The sequence below is a fragment of the Sparassis crispa genome (genome assembly GCF_003851025.1).
Source record: "Sparassis crispa DNA, contig_000001F, whole genome shotgun sequence".
In the NCBI taxonomy this organism is placed as follows: Eukaryota; Fungi; Basidiomycota; class Agaricomycetes; order Polyporales; family Sparassidaceae; genus Sparassis; species Sparassis crispa.
This window is the reverse complement of record NW_020939748.1, coordinates 2,899,201-2,916,474: the sequence shown is the minus strand read 5'-3', so window position 1 is coordinate 2,916,474 and position 17,274 is coordinate 2,899,201. Positions and strand designations below refer to the sequence as shown.

At 53.8% G+C, this 17,274-nt stretch overlaps 9 protein-coding genes across 9 annotated transcripts; 6 read left to right on the top strand and 3 right to left on the bottom strand.

Annotated features, from left to right (window-relative positions):
• Positions 1-96: 96 nt before the first annotated feature.
• SCP_0210280 (DNA damage-inducible protein) lies at positions 97-1,539 on the bottom strand (the record flags this gene model as incomplete). The annotated part of the gene is made up of 7 exons (XM_027754939.1): positions 97-534; positions 583-718; positions 771-798; positions 857-924; positions 1,000-1,241; positions 1,322-1,397; positions 1,472-1,539. 7 exons carry the CDS (start codon positions 1,537-1,539, stop codon positions 97-99), a joined length of 1,056 nt encoding a protein of 351 aa, XP_027610740.1.
• A 637-nt stretch (positions 1,540-2,176) lies between these two features.
• Positions 2,177-3,666, top strand: SCP_0210270 (hypothetical protein; the record flags this gene model as incomplete). The annotated part of the gene is made up of 5 exons (XM_027754938.1): positions 2,177-2,311; positions 2,364-2,445; positions 2,501-3,436; positions 3,492-3,561; positions 3,615-3,666. The coding sequence occupies 5 exons, from the start codon at positions 2,177-2,179 to the stop codon at positions 3,664-3,666; spliced, it is 1,275 nt and encodes a 424-aa protein (XP_027610739.1).
• A 787-nt stretch (positions 3,667-4,453) lies between these two features.
• Positions 4,454-5,843, top strand: SCP_0210260 (Protein IMPACT homolog; the record flags this gene model as incomplete). The annotated part of the gene is made up of 6 exons (XM_027754937.1): positions 4,454-4,571; positions 4,639-4,774; positions 4,831-5,314; positions 5,370-5,475; positions 5,538-5,599; positions 5,655-5,843. The coding sequence occupies 6 exons, from the start codon at positions 4,454-4,456 to the stop codon at positions 5,841-5,843; spliced, it is 1,095 nt and encodes a 364-aa protein (XP_027610738.1).
• A 291-nt stretch (positions 5,844-6,134) lies between these two features.
• Positions 6,135-7,131, top strand: SCP_0210250 (Glutarate-semialdehyde dehydrogenase DavD; the record flags this gene model as incomplete). The annotated part of the gene is made up of 9 exons (XM_027754936.1): positions 6,135-6,152; positions 6,208-6,301; positions 6,404-6,519; positions 6,574-6,645; positions 6,706-6,741; positions 6,798-6,830; positions 6,893-6,899; positions 6,961-6,987; positions 7,049-7,131. 9 exons carry the CDS (start codon positions 6,135-6,137, stop codon positions 7,129-7,131), a joined length of 486 nt encoding a protein of 161 aa, XP_027610737.1.
• Positions 7,132-7,287: 156 nt separating this feature from the next.
• Positions 7,288-8,750, top strand: SCP_0210240 (Succinate-semialdehyde dehydrogenase [NADP(+)]; the record flags this gene model as incomplete). The annotated part of the gene is made up of 6 exons (XM_027754935.1): positions 7,288-7,386; positions 7,438-7,613; positions 7,685-7,758; positions 7,804-7,954; positions 8,013-8,416; positions 8,683-8,750. The coding sequence occupies 6 exons, from the start codon at positions 7,288-7,290 to the stop codon at positions 8,748-8,750; spliced, it is 972 nt and encodes a 323-aa protein (XP_027610736.1).
• A 1,404-nt stretch (positions 8,751-10,154) lies between these two features.
• On the top strand, positions 10,155-11,153 carry SCP_0210230 (hypothetical protein; the record flags this gene model as incomplete). Its single annotated transcript, XM_027754934.1, has 1 exon — positions 10,155-11,153. The coding sequence occupies one exon, from the start codon at positions 10,155-10,157 to the stop codon at positions 11,151-11,153; it is 999 nt and encodes a 332-aa protein (XP_027610735.1).
• Positions 11,154-12,964: 1,811 nt separating this feature from the next.
• Positions 12,965-13,827, bottom strand: SCP_0210220 (hypothetical protein; the record flags this gene model as incomplete). The annotated part of the gene is made up of 3 exons (XM_027754933.1): positions 12,965-13,573; positions 13,625-13,750; positions 13,804-13,827. 3 exons carry the CDS (start codon positions 13,825-13,827, stop codon positions 12,965-12,967), a joined length of 759 nt encoding a protein of 252 aa, XP_027610734.1.
• A 29-nt stretch (positions 13,828-13,856) lies between these two features.
• SCP_0210210 (hypothetical protein) lies at positions 13,857-14,132 on the bottom strand (the record flags this gene model as incomplete). The annotated part of the gene is made up of 1 exon (XM_027754932.1): positions 13,857-14,132. The coding sequence occupies one exon, from the start codon at positions 14,130-14,132 to the stop codon at positions 13,857-13,859; it is 276 nt and encodes a 91-aa protein (XP_027610733.1).
• A 200-nt stretch (positions 14,133-14,332) lies between these two features.
• SCP_0210200 (hypothetical protein) lies at positions 14,333-17,236 on the top strand (the record flags this gene model as incomplete). Its single annotated transcript, XM_027754931.1, has 11 exons — positions 14,333-14,749; positions 14,812-15,180; positions 15,238-15,246; positions 15,659-15,830; positions 15,876-15,927; positions 15,983-16,132; positions 16,196-16,286; positions 16,336-16,549; positions 16,592-16,605; positions 16,670-17,136; positions 17,194-17,236. 11 exons carry the CDS (start codon positions 14,333-14,335, stop codon positions 17,234-17,236), a joined length of 1,998 nt encoding a protein of 665 aa, XP_027610732.1.
• Between the last annotated feature and the right edge of the window lie 38 nt (positions 17,237-17,274).

Below are 17,274 nucleotides of genomic sequence, written 5' to 3'. Positions count from 1 at the left end.
ATGTTGTACAACAGTAACTTGTATTTCAATGCAGCATCATCCAAGCAGTCCATTCCACATTAACGTCCTAACTGTCCCTCCTGATCACACGTGAACTCAGAATAGCAACGACGCGGCGACGTCGAGATTTCCGCCCGCCGCGTCCAGCGAGCTGATCGCCATCTCCCTCGACGCACCGAGACTCATAAGCGTGCTGATCGCCTCCTCCGAATGCGTCGACTGCGTCTGGGGCACAGGCGCGCCCCTGCCCCTGCCCGCACCCGCGTCGGTTGGTGGGCTGCCCAGCGTGTTTCCCGCCCCGGGGAAGTGTATTGGTTCGGCAGCGCCAGACGGCCCGGCAACGGAACTAGAGGGTTGTGACGCGCTGGGGTCCACGATACCGTCATTTACGTTGCGAGCCTTGTCGGGAAGTTCGTGCTCGGCGAGGAAGTGGACTTCGCGCCCTTGGATTCGGAGGACGTCTTTCTCGAGATCGATGCATGCTTGATGTGCCTTCAACATGTCCAGGCCAAACAGAAGGTCAACATCTCGGCCCTGTAGAGAGTGAGGAATAACGTTGATGCGGAAATTCGGTGGACGCACCTCCATGATGGTGAAAGAGCACGCAAGGTGGAGATCTGCCAGTTTCAGCTGTGCACTATGTACTCGTCCGAGGATCTGCGCGGTTCCGACGCCACGTGCAATACCTGCAAAACGACGGTCCACTAGTCGCATGATTCTACAATAATAACATGAGTCCCAAACAAAGTGACAGTGAAATAAGACAGTACCCGCAAGCTTCTGCACACTCCGGACTCACTATAGAAAGTAAGAAATCGGTACGAGGAGCCCCAGGGAATAACGTTCAGGCACTTACTGATCGTCTGCTGTGCGCCGCTATCCACAAAAGCCTTGACAGGGTGGCCGTTCACTTCAACAGGTATGCTACGGCCGTCAGAATCTCCGCGTCTCACACAGGACCGGAACACACAGTCACCAGTAAGGAAGGCAGGCACTCACTATAGCATCGTTACACGGCCAAACGCCTCGGGGGAGTACTCCAGCGCGTGCTCAAGGTTTTCTGCGACGGCCTGCTGTCGGATGGCCTCTTCGATACGACGCTGAGCTTCTATGTCATACGGATCCGTGCTGATCTGTGCGAGCTCGCGTTCTGCGTCGGCATGTCTTGCGCGAGTTTGCCGTAGGAGTTCCGCAAAACGAGCGGGATCAGTTTGTGCCGCAATAGCAATTTCCGGGTTTGTCTGCGGATAGAGTGGAACATAGAAATTGTACACAAATCAACCACCAATAAACGCGACCCAGAAGAGTATTTGGGACGTACTTCGCGTAGTTGTTGCATAAGGACGGGATCGCCGAGCAACTGCAACCGCATCATCTCCGCGTCCTGTTCAGCGGTTCTGTGCGATGAGTGGCACCAGTGAGAGTAAAGAGACATCGTAGATAGATAGTCAGATAGATCGAGAATGCTCACCTGCCCGCCACATTCACCTTGCGGCGCAGTAGGAGTATGGCGTGGTCCCCGACACCGCAGCCCGCCATTGTCGCCTTCGGGTCATTGAGGTCGCGCCCTTCAAGTGAGATACTTTGCTCGTCGACTGGTATACCTGACTAAATGTGAAATCGTTGGTCAACGTCTCAGGCGCAAAAGGGTGTGCAAGGAAGTGGCTCGCCTCGGCTTCCAGGAGAGCCATAACGTTCTCGAGCTCCATTTGGGGGTCGATCTCAATAACGAAGGATTGACCAAGAGGTGTGAGGAAAGTCAACTCCATGTTTGCAGTCCGTCTGTACGATTGAAGAAAGTCGTGGTGGTGGTATGAAGAATAGATGTCCAAAGGTTGTATAGATCTATCGGGGGATGCGCGGCGATCAGTTTCTTGTTTCTCTCGCTCGTCAGCCAGCCCGGTGCCGTTCAGGTGAAGGTGAAGGCGACTTCGCGAACACAGGCATATATACGAGGACGGTGAGGAAGGGGACGCGTAATACTGCAGATCACTCTCGAACGTCCGCGAACTTTCACATCTCCGCTCGGGCTGACCACGCGTCCACCGTGACATACAGTCGTGAGCGCGTCCTTATTTCGTATGTCTCCTAAGGGTAGTCTCCTAAAGGTAGTTGTAGCCACTCTGCTTCAACCTATCGTGCCTCGGAGACCCTAAGGGCTGTGTGACCTTGGTTAATGTCCGAAGCCAATCCTCGACCACAAGCCATGCCTCCAGGCTCACAAGCCATGCCTCCAGGCTCACAGCCAATTCGTGTAATTGTCCGCATACCCTATAATCGCCCCGAAGAGCCGCTTCCTCAACCACCACTGGTATGTCCATCCATGTTAGGTTGCACTGCTTCGTTGCATTCACCACCGCCAGGTGGACTGGAACCCTGAGAAGGAGCATATTCTATGGGAGGTTATCGCCAAGTCTCGCGCGATAGAGGGCGCAGCCACTGATTGTGAGCTTATATCGCCCCATCCGAGTATGCATCCCACGATGATGGTCCATGTCAGGGAAGGGCCTTGCTTCGCACCTCGAGGTTCCTTTACCGTATCTCCTCCACCGTGCACAAACTCGGTATGAGGAGGATCTCCGCGGCCTTCAAGGCATTCGTGGTACCCTAAGCCCTGCTATACCTTCTGTTTCATCTAACGCCCCGAATGAGTATTTTCCGCGCCTGTTGGAGCTCCCTCGTCTGTCGACATCTACCGCAGCACATCGCCCTCTCGGTGTTCGTGCGCGCCTAAGTTCATTGGGGCACAATCAGCGTCTTAGTCCCGTTACTGCGCACCGACCAGCGAAGAAGGTATCTTCTTCTTCGACCCTCACACTTCAAGGCCCGCGCAAGGGACGCACTCCACCACGGCCGCTCTCGCCTGCACCGTCTGACGCAGGTTCCTCAGACGCTGACTATGGCGAAGACGAAGACGAAGACGAGGAGGATGAACAGGCACGGAAGGAGGAGGAAGAAACACGCCGTGCCGAGGCTCAGACCGCGCTCGAGGAGAAATTGCGTAACCTGGAGCGCGCTCTGACGAAGGACAAACTTGGGCTGGTCTCCTCCCCAGTCGCTATGTCCGCCTCTATGAACTCAGTGAACAGGGACCGCGGACGCACGCAGCCCCTCTCTGCCTCCGTTTCTGGCTCAGTGTCGTTCTCCAACGCACGCCCCAGTTCTGCGCGGAGCCATCAGAGTCTGTCTAGCGCTAGCTCTATGCATGGTTCCATTCCTTCCATCTCATCCCCACTCGCACACACACCAGCGCATCAGCAGTCGCATGCGCAGCAACCCTCGCACATCGCCCGGGCACTTAGTCCCCAGAACAAATCGACGAGCCCGCCCGCCCTCTCTCCGACGCATGCCCGTGTCCTGCGCCGCGGTAACGGAAATGGGGGTGAAAGGCTCAGTGAGCAGGGCAGTGAAACGTCAAGTTTCAGCGACCTCAGTGGTGAGCTCATGTGCCTTCTCGTGCTTACTGCTGCTGAACGCGATCTGATGCATAGATGCCAGTCTGTCGGCTTCTGCTTTAGAGAGCGCGCTGATGTCAAATATTCGTGGAGGAGGATCGCATTTGTAAGTACATCCTTGCTTCTCCGCGAGTCATACCTTATAGATGCATTCGGCAGCTCGTCGTTTGCACGTAGTAATATAACGGGCAGGCGAGGCGGTGTGCGATGAGGTGGTAATCACCTATGCGGATGTTCTTCCGATACTTTACGTATGACCATACTTTTTATTTTTATTCCTGAGACAACCTTGTGGTAGATGAGTAGTGGACTTGCAGCATAGCAGCACAGATTTCCACAGGAGTAGACTCGGAGATAAGCTGGACAGAAACGGATTGCGCTCGTTCATATGCTGCGTCGCTCATGTCCGTTAATCTTCGGTCTTAGGTGTTGCTCATCATCTAGGCAGCCACCGCCACCAATTGTGTCACTAAGGAAAATGTGGTCTACTTCCCTGAACGTGAGCGTGCTGGCGCTTCGGAAGATGGGCGCCTATTTGAGTGGTTAATTATGTAACTTGAAGCGCCTGTTACGCTTACCACAATTATTTAATCTTGAAGTTTCCTCTGGGCCATGAAGAGAGCTGTCGCACTGTGCCAAATCAAGCACCATCTTACTCCGTCTATAAATGATGCAGTTCTTCAAGCTTCAATCTTCGGATTGCCTGCAGATGCATCATGCAACGTGAGCATTCACAAGTCAACGTCAACTTTCTCACTCATCAGCCTAAAACTGAGCTCAAATTTCAGCGCCGTTTACCACAGAATGTCATGAACCACCTTGGGCGAATGGGGAATCTAGCAGTGTCTTACCGCGCCCTTCGAACCTGGCAGAATTCTTGGAGTCCATCCCTAACCTTAACTCAGGGTCATTGAACCTAAGAACTATCCTTTTCGGGAATTGTCTCTGACCCCTTCAAGCTTCACACGGTAAGTTGTGTAAAACACTAATGACAAGTGATGATTCCTCTCACCCTCTCACCCTCGCTTTCATCGCCACAGTATCAGTCTATCGACGAACTCGTCGCTCAACTCTCTGTTGACCCGCAGTGCGAGGCGATCGCTTCGGAACTAGGCGGTGCGCGCAGCCCATAAGCTTCATCTCGTGCCTCTACGCCCCTCATACTTGTGCTGGCGGACTCCAGTGCTTCAGTCGATCTATGGGGAGGATGCGATACAGCTGTGGCACCCCTGCACCCCGAGAGAGCGTGCACGCGACGAGTACGAGCAAGGCCCCCGCAACGGCGAGCCAGGATCTATCCGATACGAAGTGGCATTGAAGTAAGTTTGATCACTTTTGCGGAGGTTATCTGAAAGCATATCCTGTTCTTGCCCAGTGTCTCTCCACCGTCTGACCCATCCATAACATACCCTCTCACGATTCTAGTTTCGCTTCCCCCGGCCTATCCCGCTTCCGCCATGCCTCAGCTCCAGCTCCTCTCACGCTATGTTGGTCCATACGGTGTCGATGCTGCATTATTTGGCACTGTACTCCGGACGTACATATCTAAAGGTGGTGTAGAGATCGTTCCCGGAGAGGTATGTGTCTTCGACGGGGTGGAGTGGGTGAAGGAGAAATGCGCTGAGTGGGTGGGCGAGAGAATGAGTGCAGTGAAGGTTGAGGAGATCATGAGGGAAAGCGAGAAAGAGTGCCTGAGTGACATAGACGGAGAGGCCGAGCAGGTTTCAAAGGGGAAGGCAGAGATTCTGATGGTGCCGACGCGGATACCTGACGGTGTGGAGATCGTGGAGGCAGAGCCAATCGTGGATCGAAAGAGTGTGTTCATCGGGCGTGCATGTCGCATCACAGATCCCTCTCAGGTATTTTCTTCTTTGAGTCTTCATTGTTCCTCTAAAGAGAACATGACATGATTAGGTCGAGATGATACTCGCACACTTAATGTCAGATCGCAGGATTGCACGCGCAACTCATCCGATCATCAATGCATGGCGGTGTCGGGTGGGTAACGTCCTTCACCAAGGTGCGGTCTACGCTTGCGCCGTTGTGTTGACTGCTTTGCTCATATGTTCGATGTGCATTCAGACAACGACGATGACGGAGAGAGTGCGGCGGGTGGTCGTCTGTCACATCTCCTCCAGATTCTTGTGAGCTATCTCCCCATCTAACTTCCCCCCTTACGCCTTGCTCACCGTCCCGCAGGAAGTCGACAATGTGCTAGTGGTCGTAACGCGTTACTTTGGAGGAATTCATCTCGGTCCAGATCGATTCAAACACATAAACCAGGCGGCACGTAACGCGCTTGAACTGGGAGGGTTTCTGGACAATGGTGAAGGGAGTAGCAGTACGAACGGACGTCGCAGGGGGAAGGCTGGGCATGCGAGAAGGTAGTTTGATCTAGAGACGTTTGTTGATAAGATAACGGGCTCGGTGAGCCGGGTCCCGCGAAGTGCTGCATGAAGTCACAACGAGAGCCATCCCCAAGTCATCGGGTACCTCGTTGGTGTCCTCTATCGTCTGTGGTCCGGGTGCCATTCTCCCCGAGAATTCCTTTCTCCATCCTCATAAACCCTGATGGCATTCTCGCCAACCCGAGTTGCCCTCTTTTCCTTCAGACTCACTACTGCGGCCAACCCAGTGCGCAAGGGACTCCTAAGGAGATATAACTTTTCCGTGAACAGAATGGCCAGCACCGCTACTGTAAGTATAGCAATATGTTGCGCCCGTCCGTGCGCTTCTGACGAGCTACCTCTAGTTTGGCTTGAAAGACGCGTCCCTCGTCCAGACGCAAGGGTTCATTGACGGGAAGTGGGTCGATGCGCATGAAGGTGGCACTATCAAGGTTTCCAGTGAGTATTGTAGAGCAGTGGATATTCATTCCGTGGAATAGGACTATGGTCAACTGTTAGTGTTTGCTGTGCCTCGATGTTGACTGCGTGCTCGTACTCCAGACCCTGCAACTGAAGAGGAGCTCGGTGCTGTCCCAGAAATGGGCCTTACTGAGACGAAGCAGGCAATTGACGCTGCAGCGCGTGCGTTCAAGACATGGGGAAAGACCACCGCGAAGGTGCGCCGTGACTATTTAACAGCGTGGTCAACGGAGACCGACATACTCCACCAGCACCGGCACGATATCCTCCTCCGCTTCCACGCGCTCATGCAGGAGCACCAAGATGATTTGGCGAGGATAATCGTACGTGTTGGCTTACTGCGAGTTTAGAAGGAAAGTAAAAATGGACTGTGGTATTGCTAGACATTGGAAAATGGCAAGCCTCTGGCGGAGGCTAAGGTTAGTTGCTTTTCTAAGCGTTCCCACTTGTACGAAAAGATTCCAATTGAGCACAGGGTGAAAACGCGTACAGCGCGTCTTTCCTCGAGGTGCGTGCTTATATTCACTCATCACTTAGCCACGATTCATGTCCTGCTGGACGCATTGTCAGTGGTTTGGTGAGCATTCTATTATCCCAACATTAGACGACATGTCAATCAACTCTGTACGCCTTTGAAGCCGAGGAGGCAGTGCGAACCTATGGAGGTATGCATTTTCGGTAATGTTTATACCGTCGCACGATGGCTGAAGGATACTTGATTTCTAGAGGTCATACCATCGCCGTTCGCCAATCTTCGAAATGTCGTAGTCAAGCAACCCATCGTTTCGTGTTACCTCGTCGGCGAATAGTTGTGGTGCTCACTCGAATACTCATCACACGCATTTTCAGGTGTCGTGTGCGTAAGCCTTTCCTAGGCGTTGTGTCCAAGCTTGACGTCGCTAAGAGTACACTGACACACTAATGTTATTAGCTCGATCCTGACGCCATGGAACTTCCCCTCCGCCATGATCACTCGCAAGCTTGCTGCCGCGTTGGCTGCGGGGTGCACAGCGGTCATCAAACCGCCCCCGGAGACTCCTTTCTCATGCCTTGCCCTCGTTGAAGTATGTTATTCATCGAAACAGTCTTCTTCAACTCAGTCTTATTACACACAGCTGGCAAATCGTGCAGGTGTTCCACCGGGCGTTATCAACGTCGTAACGACACAGGCGAACGTGAACGACGTCGGCCGCGAGATGTGCGAGAACGTCGCTGTGAAAAAGGTTTCCTTCACCGGCAGTACGAACGTCGCACGCCTGTTGTACCGCATGGCTGCTAGCACAATCAAAAAGTGCGTCAGCTTTCACCACGCCTTGCAGCCCGTGCCAATCTTTGGGCTACTTGACTTTCTTTCAAACGCAGGGTATCAATTGAAGCCGGTGGAAACGCGCCATTTATTGTCTTCGATGATGCGGATGTCAATGCAGCGGTCGAAGGTAAATAATCAAATCCACCACATTCCGTACTCATATCGCTTTTAGGTGCTATTGTCTGCAAATTCCGTGGTAGCGGCCAGACCTGCGTATGTGCGAATCGCATTTATGTGCAGTCGTCCATCTACGCAGACTTCGCCTCGCGTCTGGCAGAAAAAGTCGCAGCGTTCAAAGTCGGAAACGGACTTGAGAGCGATACGTACGTCGCCGGTGCACCTCATGCATCCGGACTATCGCATTGACTTGACTTGTCGCAGGACACACGGTCCATTGATCCACGAGCGTGCCCTGGAAAAGGTCAAGCGGCACGTCGATGATGCTATTGAACGGGGCGCTCAGCTTGTGATGGGCGGATCCCGCGTCCCTGGCAAGGGCACTTTTTTCGCACCGACAGTTCTCTCGGACGTGCCCGCCGACGCGCTGGTCAATACCGAGGAGACGTTCGGGCCGCTCGCAGCCCTGACGCGCTTCGAAACTGAGGATGAAGTCATACGACTGGCGAACAACACATCTGTCGGTTTGGCAGGCTACTTTTACTCGCGGGATGTGGGCAGGGTGTGGAGGGTTGCGGAGGCGCTGGAGGTAGGTATGGTGGGCACGAACACTGGGCTTATTAGCCAGGCGGTCATTCCGTTCGGCGGCGTCAAAGAGAGTGGGCTTGGTAAGTGTGTAACTTTATTGTGTCACGGGAGGGATGTGGTGAGCGAGATTATCCAAGGATGGTCTCATTTCCCATTCTCTCGTGCGATGAGCACGGTGGGATATCTGATACGGCGTGAATCGATGCCGGAGACCACTTGGGAATCTGGCATGTTTATTAAGGTGGTGGTGGTCCTTGGATTACCTCACTTGTTTCGCTCCATCTGTTTAGGTTCTTCTGCGCAGATCTGGCACGGATACTGATAGTTCCTCATTCTCCCCGTACAGGTCGCGAAGGAAGCCACGGCATCGAGGAGTACATGAACACCAAGTTCATTGCCTTCGGCGGATTGTAAACTCGTTACGATGCAGCTGCCCAGCACTTTGGACTCATGCCCAACAAAGGATTGTCTGCGACACTGACAGTGCGTTTGAGCTGCGCCCCGCGTAGGCGCGGAGGCGCAGTTGTATCCATATGTATGTATCTCTCGGAATTGTACTCGCTAGTCTTCTGTCAGCGAAGTCGAAGGTCCGGAAGCGGCGGTTAAGCGTACTTTGTGGGCGCGGTATTTCTTCGGTGTGGTTCTACGCTGCGGTACATGCATAGCCGCGCGTATGGAATATGCAAGCCGTTCGGCGTTTTTGCTCCGTTCTCCCACCGCCTAGAGCTAAGCTTTGGTTTTACCATAACAACATATGTTGCGAAATGCTGAGAGATAGACGAGTGGTGAGCGCTACGATCATGCAGGACTTGTAGTCACGAGCGGTTGGGCCTTGACCAGACGAAGCAATCCAACTTCGATGAGTCGCCCGTTCAACGTTCAGTCCTGGCTACATGCATGCGCCTTTATAAGTCCAGACTGCGGATGAAATTTGCGTATGCTAGCATCATTGCATGACTGCGACAAAGGTGACGCTGATCGTTGGATTGCAGGTAGCCGCCCACAGTATCCTGTGCAAAATCATCAGCACCTGCAGTTTCTGTCGGGGCTTCGAATGTGGCCCACATTATGCGAGCAACATATCCAGGTTGCTCTGTCAACCTCGAGAACTTCAGCGTACAGTGTCGAGTCTCGGAGTCGCTCAGCGTTTACATGGATATCCGCCAAACGCGCGCGGACCGGACGCGCTAGTGGCAGTGGGCGCACGGCCACGTGAGCGCGCGCCACGTTTGGAGCGAAGGCGCAGCTTGTAGTTGAACGTTGAACGTCCAACCTAGGCTCATGACTCAACTCGACAAATTTCTCTCACAAGTGAGTACCGCCTGTTGGCATGACTGTCTCCTGCACACTCACCCGATGATAGCGTCGTCGAGTCCAAGCTTCACCGAGTGGCATCTGAGGACGCGTTATCATCGATACCTGATTAGCGCGGGGGCTTCAGTTTCACGCTGTCTCGCCGATTTTTTCTGCTAGTATCACTGTGGACTAAAGTGCATGCTGGTAGCGCTGATCGACGAGGGAATAAAGTTTATATAACCGCGATGCGCGTGCTGGGTGCTGTGTAAAGTGTCCCCCTTCCCCCCGACGTCCTGCACAGATCCCGCCTACTTTTCACCGCCCCCCGGCGCGTCGGTAGCGATAGAAAGTCTCAGCCTGCAGAACTAGTTGCACTGCATCAATCCTCTGCCGTGGAGCTTTCAAACGAACGACAATACATCTCGGAACCGGCGCTGTGGCTGTGTCATTCTCCTGGAATATATAAGGTGAGTGCATTGATCCTTTATTCTCACAGAACTCACAGAAATTGCACACCTGTAGATGTCTCTTCCCTACGGCTACCAGCCTCAGTTCTACTACGCGACTCCTTACCTTTCCCCTTATTACCATCCGACCCACATCTCCCCCTATATCCCGAGCGTAAATCTTCCCGCATCTCCTCAGGTAACCCAGCGTCGCGTGCATTTTGACGATGGGGTAGTACCATCCCCTCAACCTCGCTCCCGGCGACCTTCATGGCATGCCGGCATGGAAGGCATGGCACCAGCACCTAACCCGGCACCTTTCCCGTCTCCTCCATTCTTGTATACCTCTCTCCCGCCTATGTCTCCTTACGTTCCGCCCGCAAGTTACACTCATCAGCGACGGCGTTCCGATAGCTCGCTCCCGCAGCCTACATGGATTGCTATCCCTACATACTCCACGTATGCCCAGCCAGTCGTTTATCCTAGCCCAGCTCCAGCACCCGCCCACCAGCTGCATCCTCTCATCGATGGCGAGTCTCTACAAGGACCCTCACTCCTCTTCGACATCTCTCTCAACGCGTTTACTCCCCGCCGCATCACCTCCCACGGGCGGGTCAGTGATTCCACGCTGGGTCTCGAGGAGCTCGGCGAGCAGGCGACGCACCCAGGTGTTACGCGTATGAAAATAATCTGTGACGCGATCCCTCAGTGGCCCATCGTGCTGGAGGCAGAGCGCGACCACGGGAGGTCGCCCTATCTTTCTGTCCCCAGAGCCAATCACTACGCGCCGATCACTGTTGGCGACGTCCTCATCGCGATTCACCGTACGCTGCAGACGCAGATCTCACACGTCGACTGGGCACGGCTACCTTCTGGAGACGACGTCGCCGTCGCGCGCGCATATACCCGCCGCTGCCGCACGTTCCCGTCCGCGGAGGCCTTCGAGGCGAGCCAGGGCGTGCGTCGCGTGGACTACCTGCTCGACAAGTTCATGTTCAAGGGACTGGTGCGTACGTCGTACCGCGGAGGCTTCGAGCACGTCAAGCTGCTTGTGGGGCCGGCACCGAGGCGGTAGAGGGCCGCAGTGACATCGGACATTGTATGCGCCGGTGGCTGACACGGACGCGGTGTAGGCTTGCTTGCGTGCAGGGACGCTCTTTTTTGGATTATTCTGGGTTGTTCTCTCTTCTCCTGTGACATCTTTTGACTCCGTTTTCCTGCATACTGCGATCCTCGTATACCCTTTCGGTCATTCTCATCTGACTCGGTTCGACTTGTGCGCCTCTCGCCTTTCGGATCTTGTCCTCCTGGTCCACAACGACCTCATACAAATGTTGTCATCCTTCTGCATTCTAATTTATTGTATCATTTAATCTCGTCATCATCATTCATTATGTGGCACTCGTGTTCTCAGATCCTAGGAAATATTACGCTACATGTAGTATGAACAACAGATAGAGTTATGTAATATGGAGAGTTGAAATGCCTCTTGCCTATAGGCCCAATGACTTCCTACGACCACCCTGCGGTAGCATTATGCAATATATGCTGCGCCCGGCCCGCAGTTTCACCTTGAGATTGCAGCAAAACCCAAGGACCTCAACTACATATGGAACAATTGGGTGAACACAGCTACACATCTGACCTGGGCAGAACAAGATACGTGAGTTCTACTCTCACTGAACGGCTGGACAATACAGTGATGATGATGATGAATTCAGCATTTATATACCGCAACAAGCAAGCACATGCTGAGACGAGGTCGATACATGAGTGTCTACCGTACGAATCTTGAGAGGAAAATGGTAGATAAAAGTAAAATGTAGATCGTGTCGCTCGGGGTGTGGGGTGGGATTGAGGTGATCCTCAGTGTCGTGGCGTAATACATGTATCATGGTGCATATCGAATAAGTTATAAAGAGAGGGGAAAGACATAGGAAACATAAAAGCGGAGGGTGTCGTCTTCTTCTACCAGGGGCGCAAGCCGATTTTGTTCTCCTGGTGCACGCGTGTCATTAGGTGTTGGAGTGTGTGAGGGGGGAACGATACTTTGCCGTGCAGCTAGTACCGTGAGGGTGCTTCGTAGCGGCTCGCCTACGTGTCATCGTCGCCATCGTAGTTGGCAGGGTCGTCTTCACTGTCGCTGGTTCCCCCTGCATGTTGTCAGTGTTGTTGTCCTTGGACAATACAGTGCGGAGCGGGAGAAGATGCCTCTTAGCGGGACACATGAACGTAATTAGTGGGTAAGAAATCCGAGCAATATGATTAGATATCACACACCGTGGACGCATAGCGGCAAGACGTGCCAGACAGCGGATACTGTCTGAATCAGTGTCGTGTAGCATCGAAGCCAGCGACAGAGCGAACATGCAATGGGGCATTTTCGGCGGCATCTTTTCATTCTGATTGAGATATGGTCGCAAGCAGGGCCAACCCCAAGTCTGGGACAAGACTCTCAGTTCGGGACTATCATGCAAATGATGGTGAGCTCCGAAGAAATGGCAGTAGAGGACAGGGAAGACAAAAAATGCCACAGTCAGTGCTCCGATTGCAAATTACAGCCGTCATTCAGTCAAGATGTCTCGTGCCCTCGGCGGTTACTGGAGACATAGGATGCCAGAAACACTGCACGAGGGGACGTGGACGACTGTACGGAATGTTGCTTAGCTTCGTCCTTGCACCCTGCTTACACGTACGGCACTGAAAGGGTGTATATAATTTGACTCACCTGGCAGTCTATAATGCAGATCCCCCAGTCAGTGCAATAGGACATGTTGAGATACATCAACAGAGTGAATGTACATGGCGCTGAGGACGGTGATGAAGATAAGATGAAGCTTAAGATGCCATGAATGATGATTGTCAGGCAATAGAACATATAAGCATCTACGAAGGGAGATGACTAGCTTCCTTTGGCATCCCCCCAAGCTTTGATTTAGCAAGCAATATATGCAAGAATGTTTTCCGCACTTCCGCCTCCGGAAGCCCAAGGAATATACTCGCCATGGTCGGTTGCCGACCGAACTCGAATGCTAAAGCAGCTATATCACTAGAACTGAGTCCCGGATTCTCTTTCTGCATGAGGTCAACGGCCTGGACGGCGGGCGCCTGAGGCTTGTCCTCCGGAGTCTTCATCGTCTGCTCGAATACAACAGCGAAGCGCTGGAGAGATTCCTGGAGGACGGACAAGGTAGCGGCAGCGGCACCAGCAGCAGCAATGACAGCAGCGTTTGCACCGCTTTTGCCGGTCTCATCGGAGAAGGTAGACCTCGAGGAGACCTTCGATGAAGAAGCGAAGGAGGGGGAGGATCTAATTGAAGGGTTCGGAGTGCGCTTGCCAGATGTTGTAGGTGGCGGGACGGACGCAACAGAAGCGGCAGACGTAGATGCTGGGTAGGAGGGATAGGTGCCGCGAGCAGTCCTGAGCATGATGCGTACCACATCATCGTAAGGAGACCACCCGTTGTTCTTGAACCGGCGCATAACTCTGTGAGACTGCCGTTTGATCAGCGATCAATTCAGAATTAAAATGAGAATGGTACACACCTTCACTTTCAAATAATCATCCCAAGCAGCCTCAGACGAGATATTGATCCCTGCACCATTCTCTGTGCTCCACAATGCCCCCGGCTGCGACTTGTAGGTCTCTATGGCGGTATATGTGGCCTTCAACTACGTATAGGTGAGTGAGTGAGTGGTGAGCATAGGATGTTAAAAGTACGCACCTTCATCCATTTTGCTTTCAACATGGCCGCGTTCTTGGCCGCGCCCTCTGTCGTTAAAGCCGCAACAACTGGGAGTGCAGCCTCAAATGCGGCGTCTTCGAAGTCTGCCCTGTCGCCAGCCTGAAAGGCACTGGCTTCGAGATACCTGAGTAAAGCGGCGATCTCTTCGTCGTTCCAAATTGCTCTTCCTCCGTGGTTTCCTCCCGCGAGGTCGACATGGGCAGAACAGTAGACATAGTAAAGACGAAGAGGCAGACGGAGACGGAGACGGAGACGTGCTCGATGTATGCTGCACCGAGGGCTGCTATCTGATGTCTGCGGTGGTCCATAGCCAGGTTCAGGAAGCGTCGGCTAAATGCGGGAAACCAAGTCACGATGGCGCGTATGGTCACGTCAAGATGGTGCAAAGCTGGACTCACCTCTCCCCTCAACACAAATGTCTGCCTCCAAATCTCTAGTCGTCCTTGTCAAGCACCTTGCTCATCTCATTTCACGACCGCTATCATTTTCAGACACATAGAGGACTCAAATGCCCGGCGCAACTTTATCGGCGCCCCCTTTCCCGCAGCCGCTGAGTCTCCCGCTCTCGCAAGACGACCTCGAGCGTATCAATGCGTATCTCCACGACCTTGCGCCGGAGGACATACTGCGGTGGGCGATCGACCACCTCCCGGGACTGTACCAAACCACTGCCTTCGGGCTCACAGGACTTGTCGCGATTGACATGCTGTCGAAGATCACGAAGTCTCCGCCGCCGCTCATATTCATTGACACGCTCCATCACTTCCCTGAGACGTACGAGCTCGTAGAGGAAGTGAAGAAGAAGTATGGTAGCTCGATACATGTGTACAAGCCCGAAGGGTGCGACGCCGTCACGGACTTCGAGAAGAAGCACGGCGAACGGTTCTGGGAGGTGGATGAGCAGACATATGACTTCGTGGTGAAGGTCAGACGTCGTGCTAAAGTTACGCTGAAATTTATCGCTGATTCTATTGATATGGAATGCAGGTGGAGCCCGCACGGCGTGCATACGAAGAGCTCGGAGTGAAATCCGTTATCACTGGACGACGGGCCTCTCAAGGTGCGGACCGAGCCAACCTCTCGCCGCTCGAAGTCGATGACACGGGCCTTCTCAAACTGAACCCGTTGTTTGCGTGGACATTCCCATTCGTGGAATGGTACATCAAAGAGAATAACGTTCCGCGCAATAAGTTGCTTGACCAGGGATACCGCAGTGTCGGCGACTGGCACAGCACGGTGAAGAGTGGCGAGGGCGATGCTGGGGAGAGGGCAGGGCGATGGGCGGGGAAGGCAGAGAAGACGGAATGTGGTTTGCATGTCGACTATTTCTCCATGAAAGCGGCCGCGAAGAAGAGGGTGAGCACACGTTTCGCACTGCCCAGGGGTACCTGGAGCTGACTTGACGTTATCTAGCTGGACGAAGTGAGGGTCAAGGAGGATCATACGGAAACGCCAGCTGCTCCTGCCGCGGTGGAGGCCAGCGCTTGAGCTTGTATGTGATTTATATGTTCGTTCATTGGTCCGCCGCTAGTACGTCTTCGGGCCTCAGGCCCAAGCCCCATGACGCGCATTTCTTGGTATGGAGATGCTATATTGCATGTGTACGACTACTAGAGTGTATTGAAGAGGAACGAACACCAGTCCTGTTGTCCACGTTACTACACCTCTAGGGCTCGGCTGGCTCGCGAAGCATGTCTCTGAATCAGGTACAGCTTCTCGCGGAGACCCTCTGCGACATATCTGGTGAACGAGGATCGTTCTCCCACACCTGCAGCGTTCTGACGCAGGAAGACCTGTGGGATTCGCGAACAAGGGTCTAGCATGATATTCGTAGCTGCCGTACATGCCCACATGTTTGGCGCGAGCCCCCATGTATGTACCTATAGGCTCCGATGCCTCTTCAGCGCTAGACATGCACCGTATTTATGTTCCGTTTGATGCTCTCGACTTCCCTCACAGCTTCAACCTGTCTGTGCATCAGGATAGCGTGCGGGGATGGCGACCAGGTGTGTCGCTCGTCCATGCCCTCTGCTCTCTATCCAGCTGACCAGAGTTGCACAACAGCACCGTAACCAACATCGCCACTGGACGCATACCTCTGAGGTAAGTGGGATTTGATTTTGATTTCGGCAGACACTCATCCCTTGCCGCTCATTAGACCGTCATTGGGTCCCGAAGGTCTCCCTCCCCTCCCAGAGATATACTCGGACGCGATCCGGAGGCAGATATTCACCCATAGGAGCTACTATGCGCGCCCGACGCACATCTTCGAGGACGCTCCTTACGATCCCAGCCCAGACAACGAGATGTCAGTATCTTTTCGTCTGTCAACCAAACAGTGCGAAGTGACTGAAATCTCCATGGTGTTCAGGCTGGAACATCTTGGTGATACTGTACTCAGTCTCGTCGTGATCAATTTGATGCGGGAGGTCTTTCCGTACCTCCGTGTGGGCCCATCGACGGTGAGTAGAACCATTAAAGCACCTTGTCCCGTCTGACGTCACATCGCAGAAAATCCGCGCCCTCGTGGTAGGAAATCCCACTCTCGCTTCTATGTGCGCATCATTTCCCGATTCTCGAAGACACGGGATCTTGCCCACCGCGATTCCTAACCCACATGTTCACCAGTTCTGTGAAATATCGTCTCCCGGTGCACCTGCGGATGCACCCGGCCCAGGCTATCACCCTGAGGGCCTCTCTGCATATCCAAGGCACGCTTACTTTCGTACATGGCTTATCATATACTGATGCAGGTGTCTTATGACAGCCGACTTGTTCGAGGTGACTATCGTGCTCGCAAATCATCCTGCGTTGGTCTAACACACACCGCCATGAATTTGTTCAGGCTTTTGTGGGAGGCCTCTACCTCGATCGTGGCCTCGAAATCGTTCAATCGTGGCTGTTCCCACTCCTCCAACCCTACATCGTGGAAGCCTACCGCATCGTCCGTGTGCAGCACGGTCTCCCTGCCGATCCGCCGCGCATCGAAATCAACACCCCCTCTTACGATAGCTCGTCCTCCGGCGGCAGCTCCGCCCCCACCTCGCCCACCTGGTCCACCCCGGCACCGTCCCGCGTGACGGCAAGCATCGGGCACCTGTCGTTGTTCAACCAGCACATGCAGCAGCAAGGCAAGGCGATCGAGTGGGTGTGGGTGGACAGCGCCGGGCAGGGCACGCTCACGACGCCGATCTGGGTCGTGCGTGCGATCGTCGAGGGGGAGTGCATCGGACGCGGGCGCGGGAGCACCAAGAAGGCCGCGAAGAACGAGGCCGCCAAGGTAGGCCTGCAGAGTATGGGTGTATGCGTCTCGTACGTCCATCATTTTCCCTTTGGGATGCATGGTGCTTATGAATGATGCAAGTGCAGCTCGTCTGAGATCCCTGGCTCACTCCCAACATCTTCTCTCTAGGCTCAGGCCGGATGTTCTCAGCAGAACAAGCTGGTCAT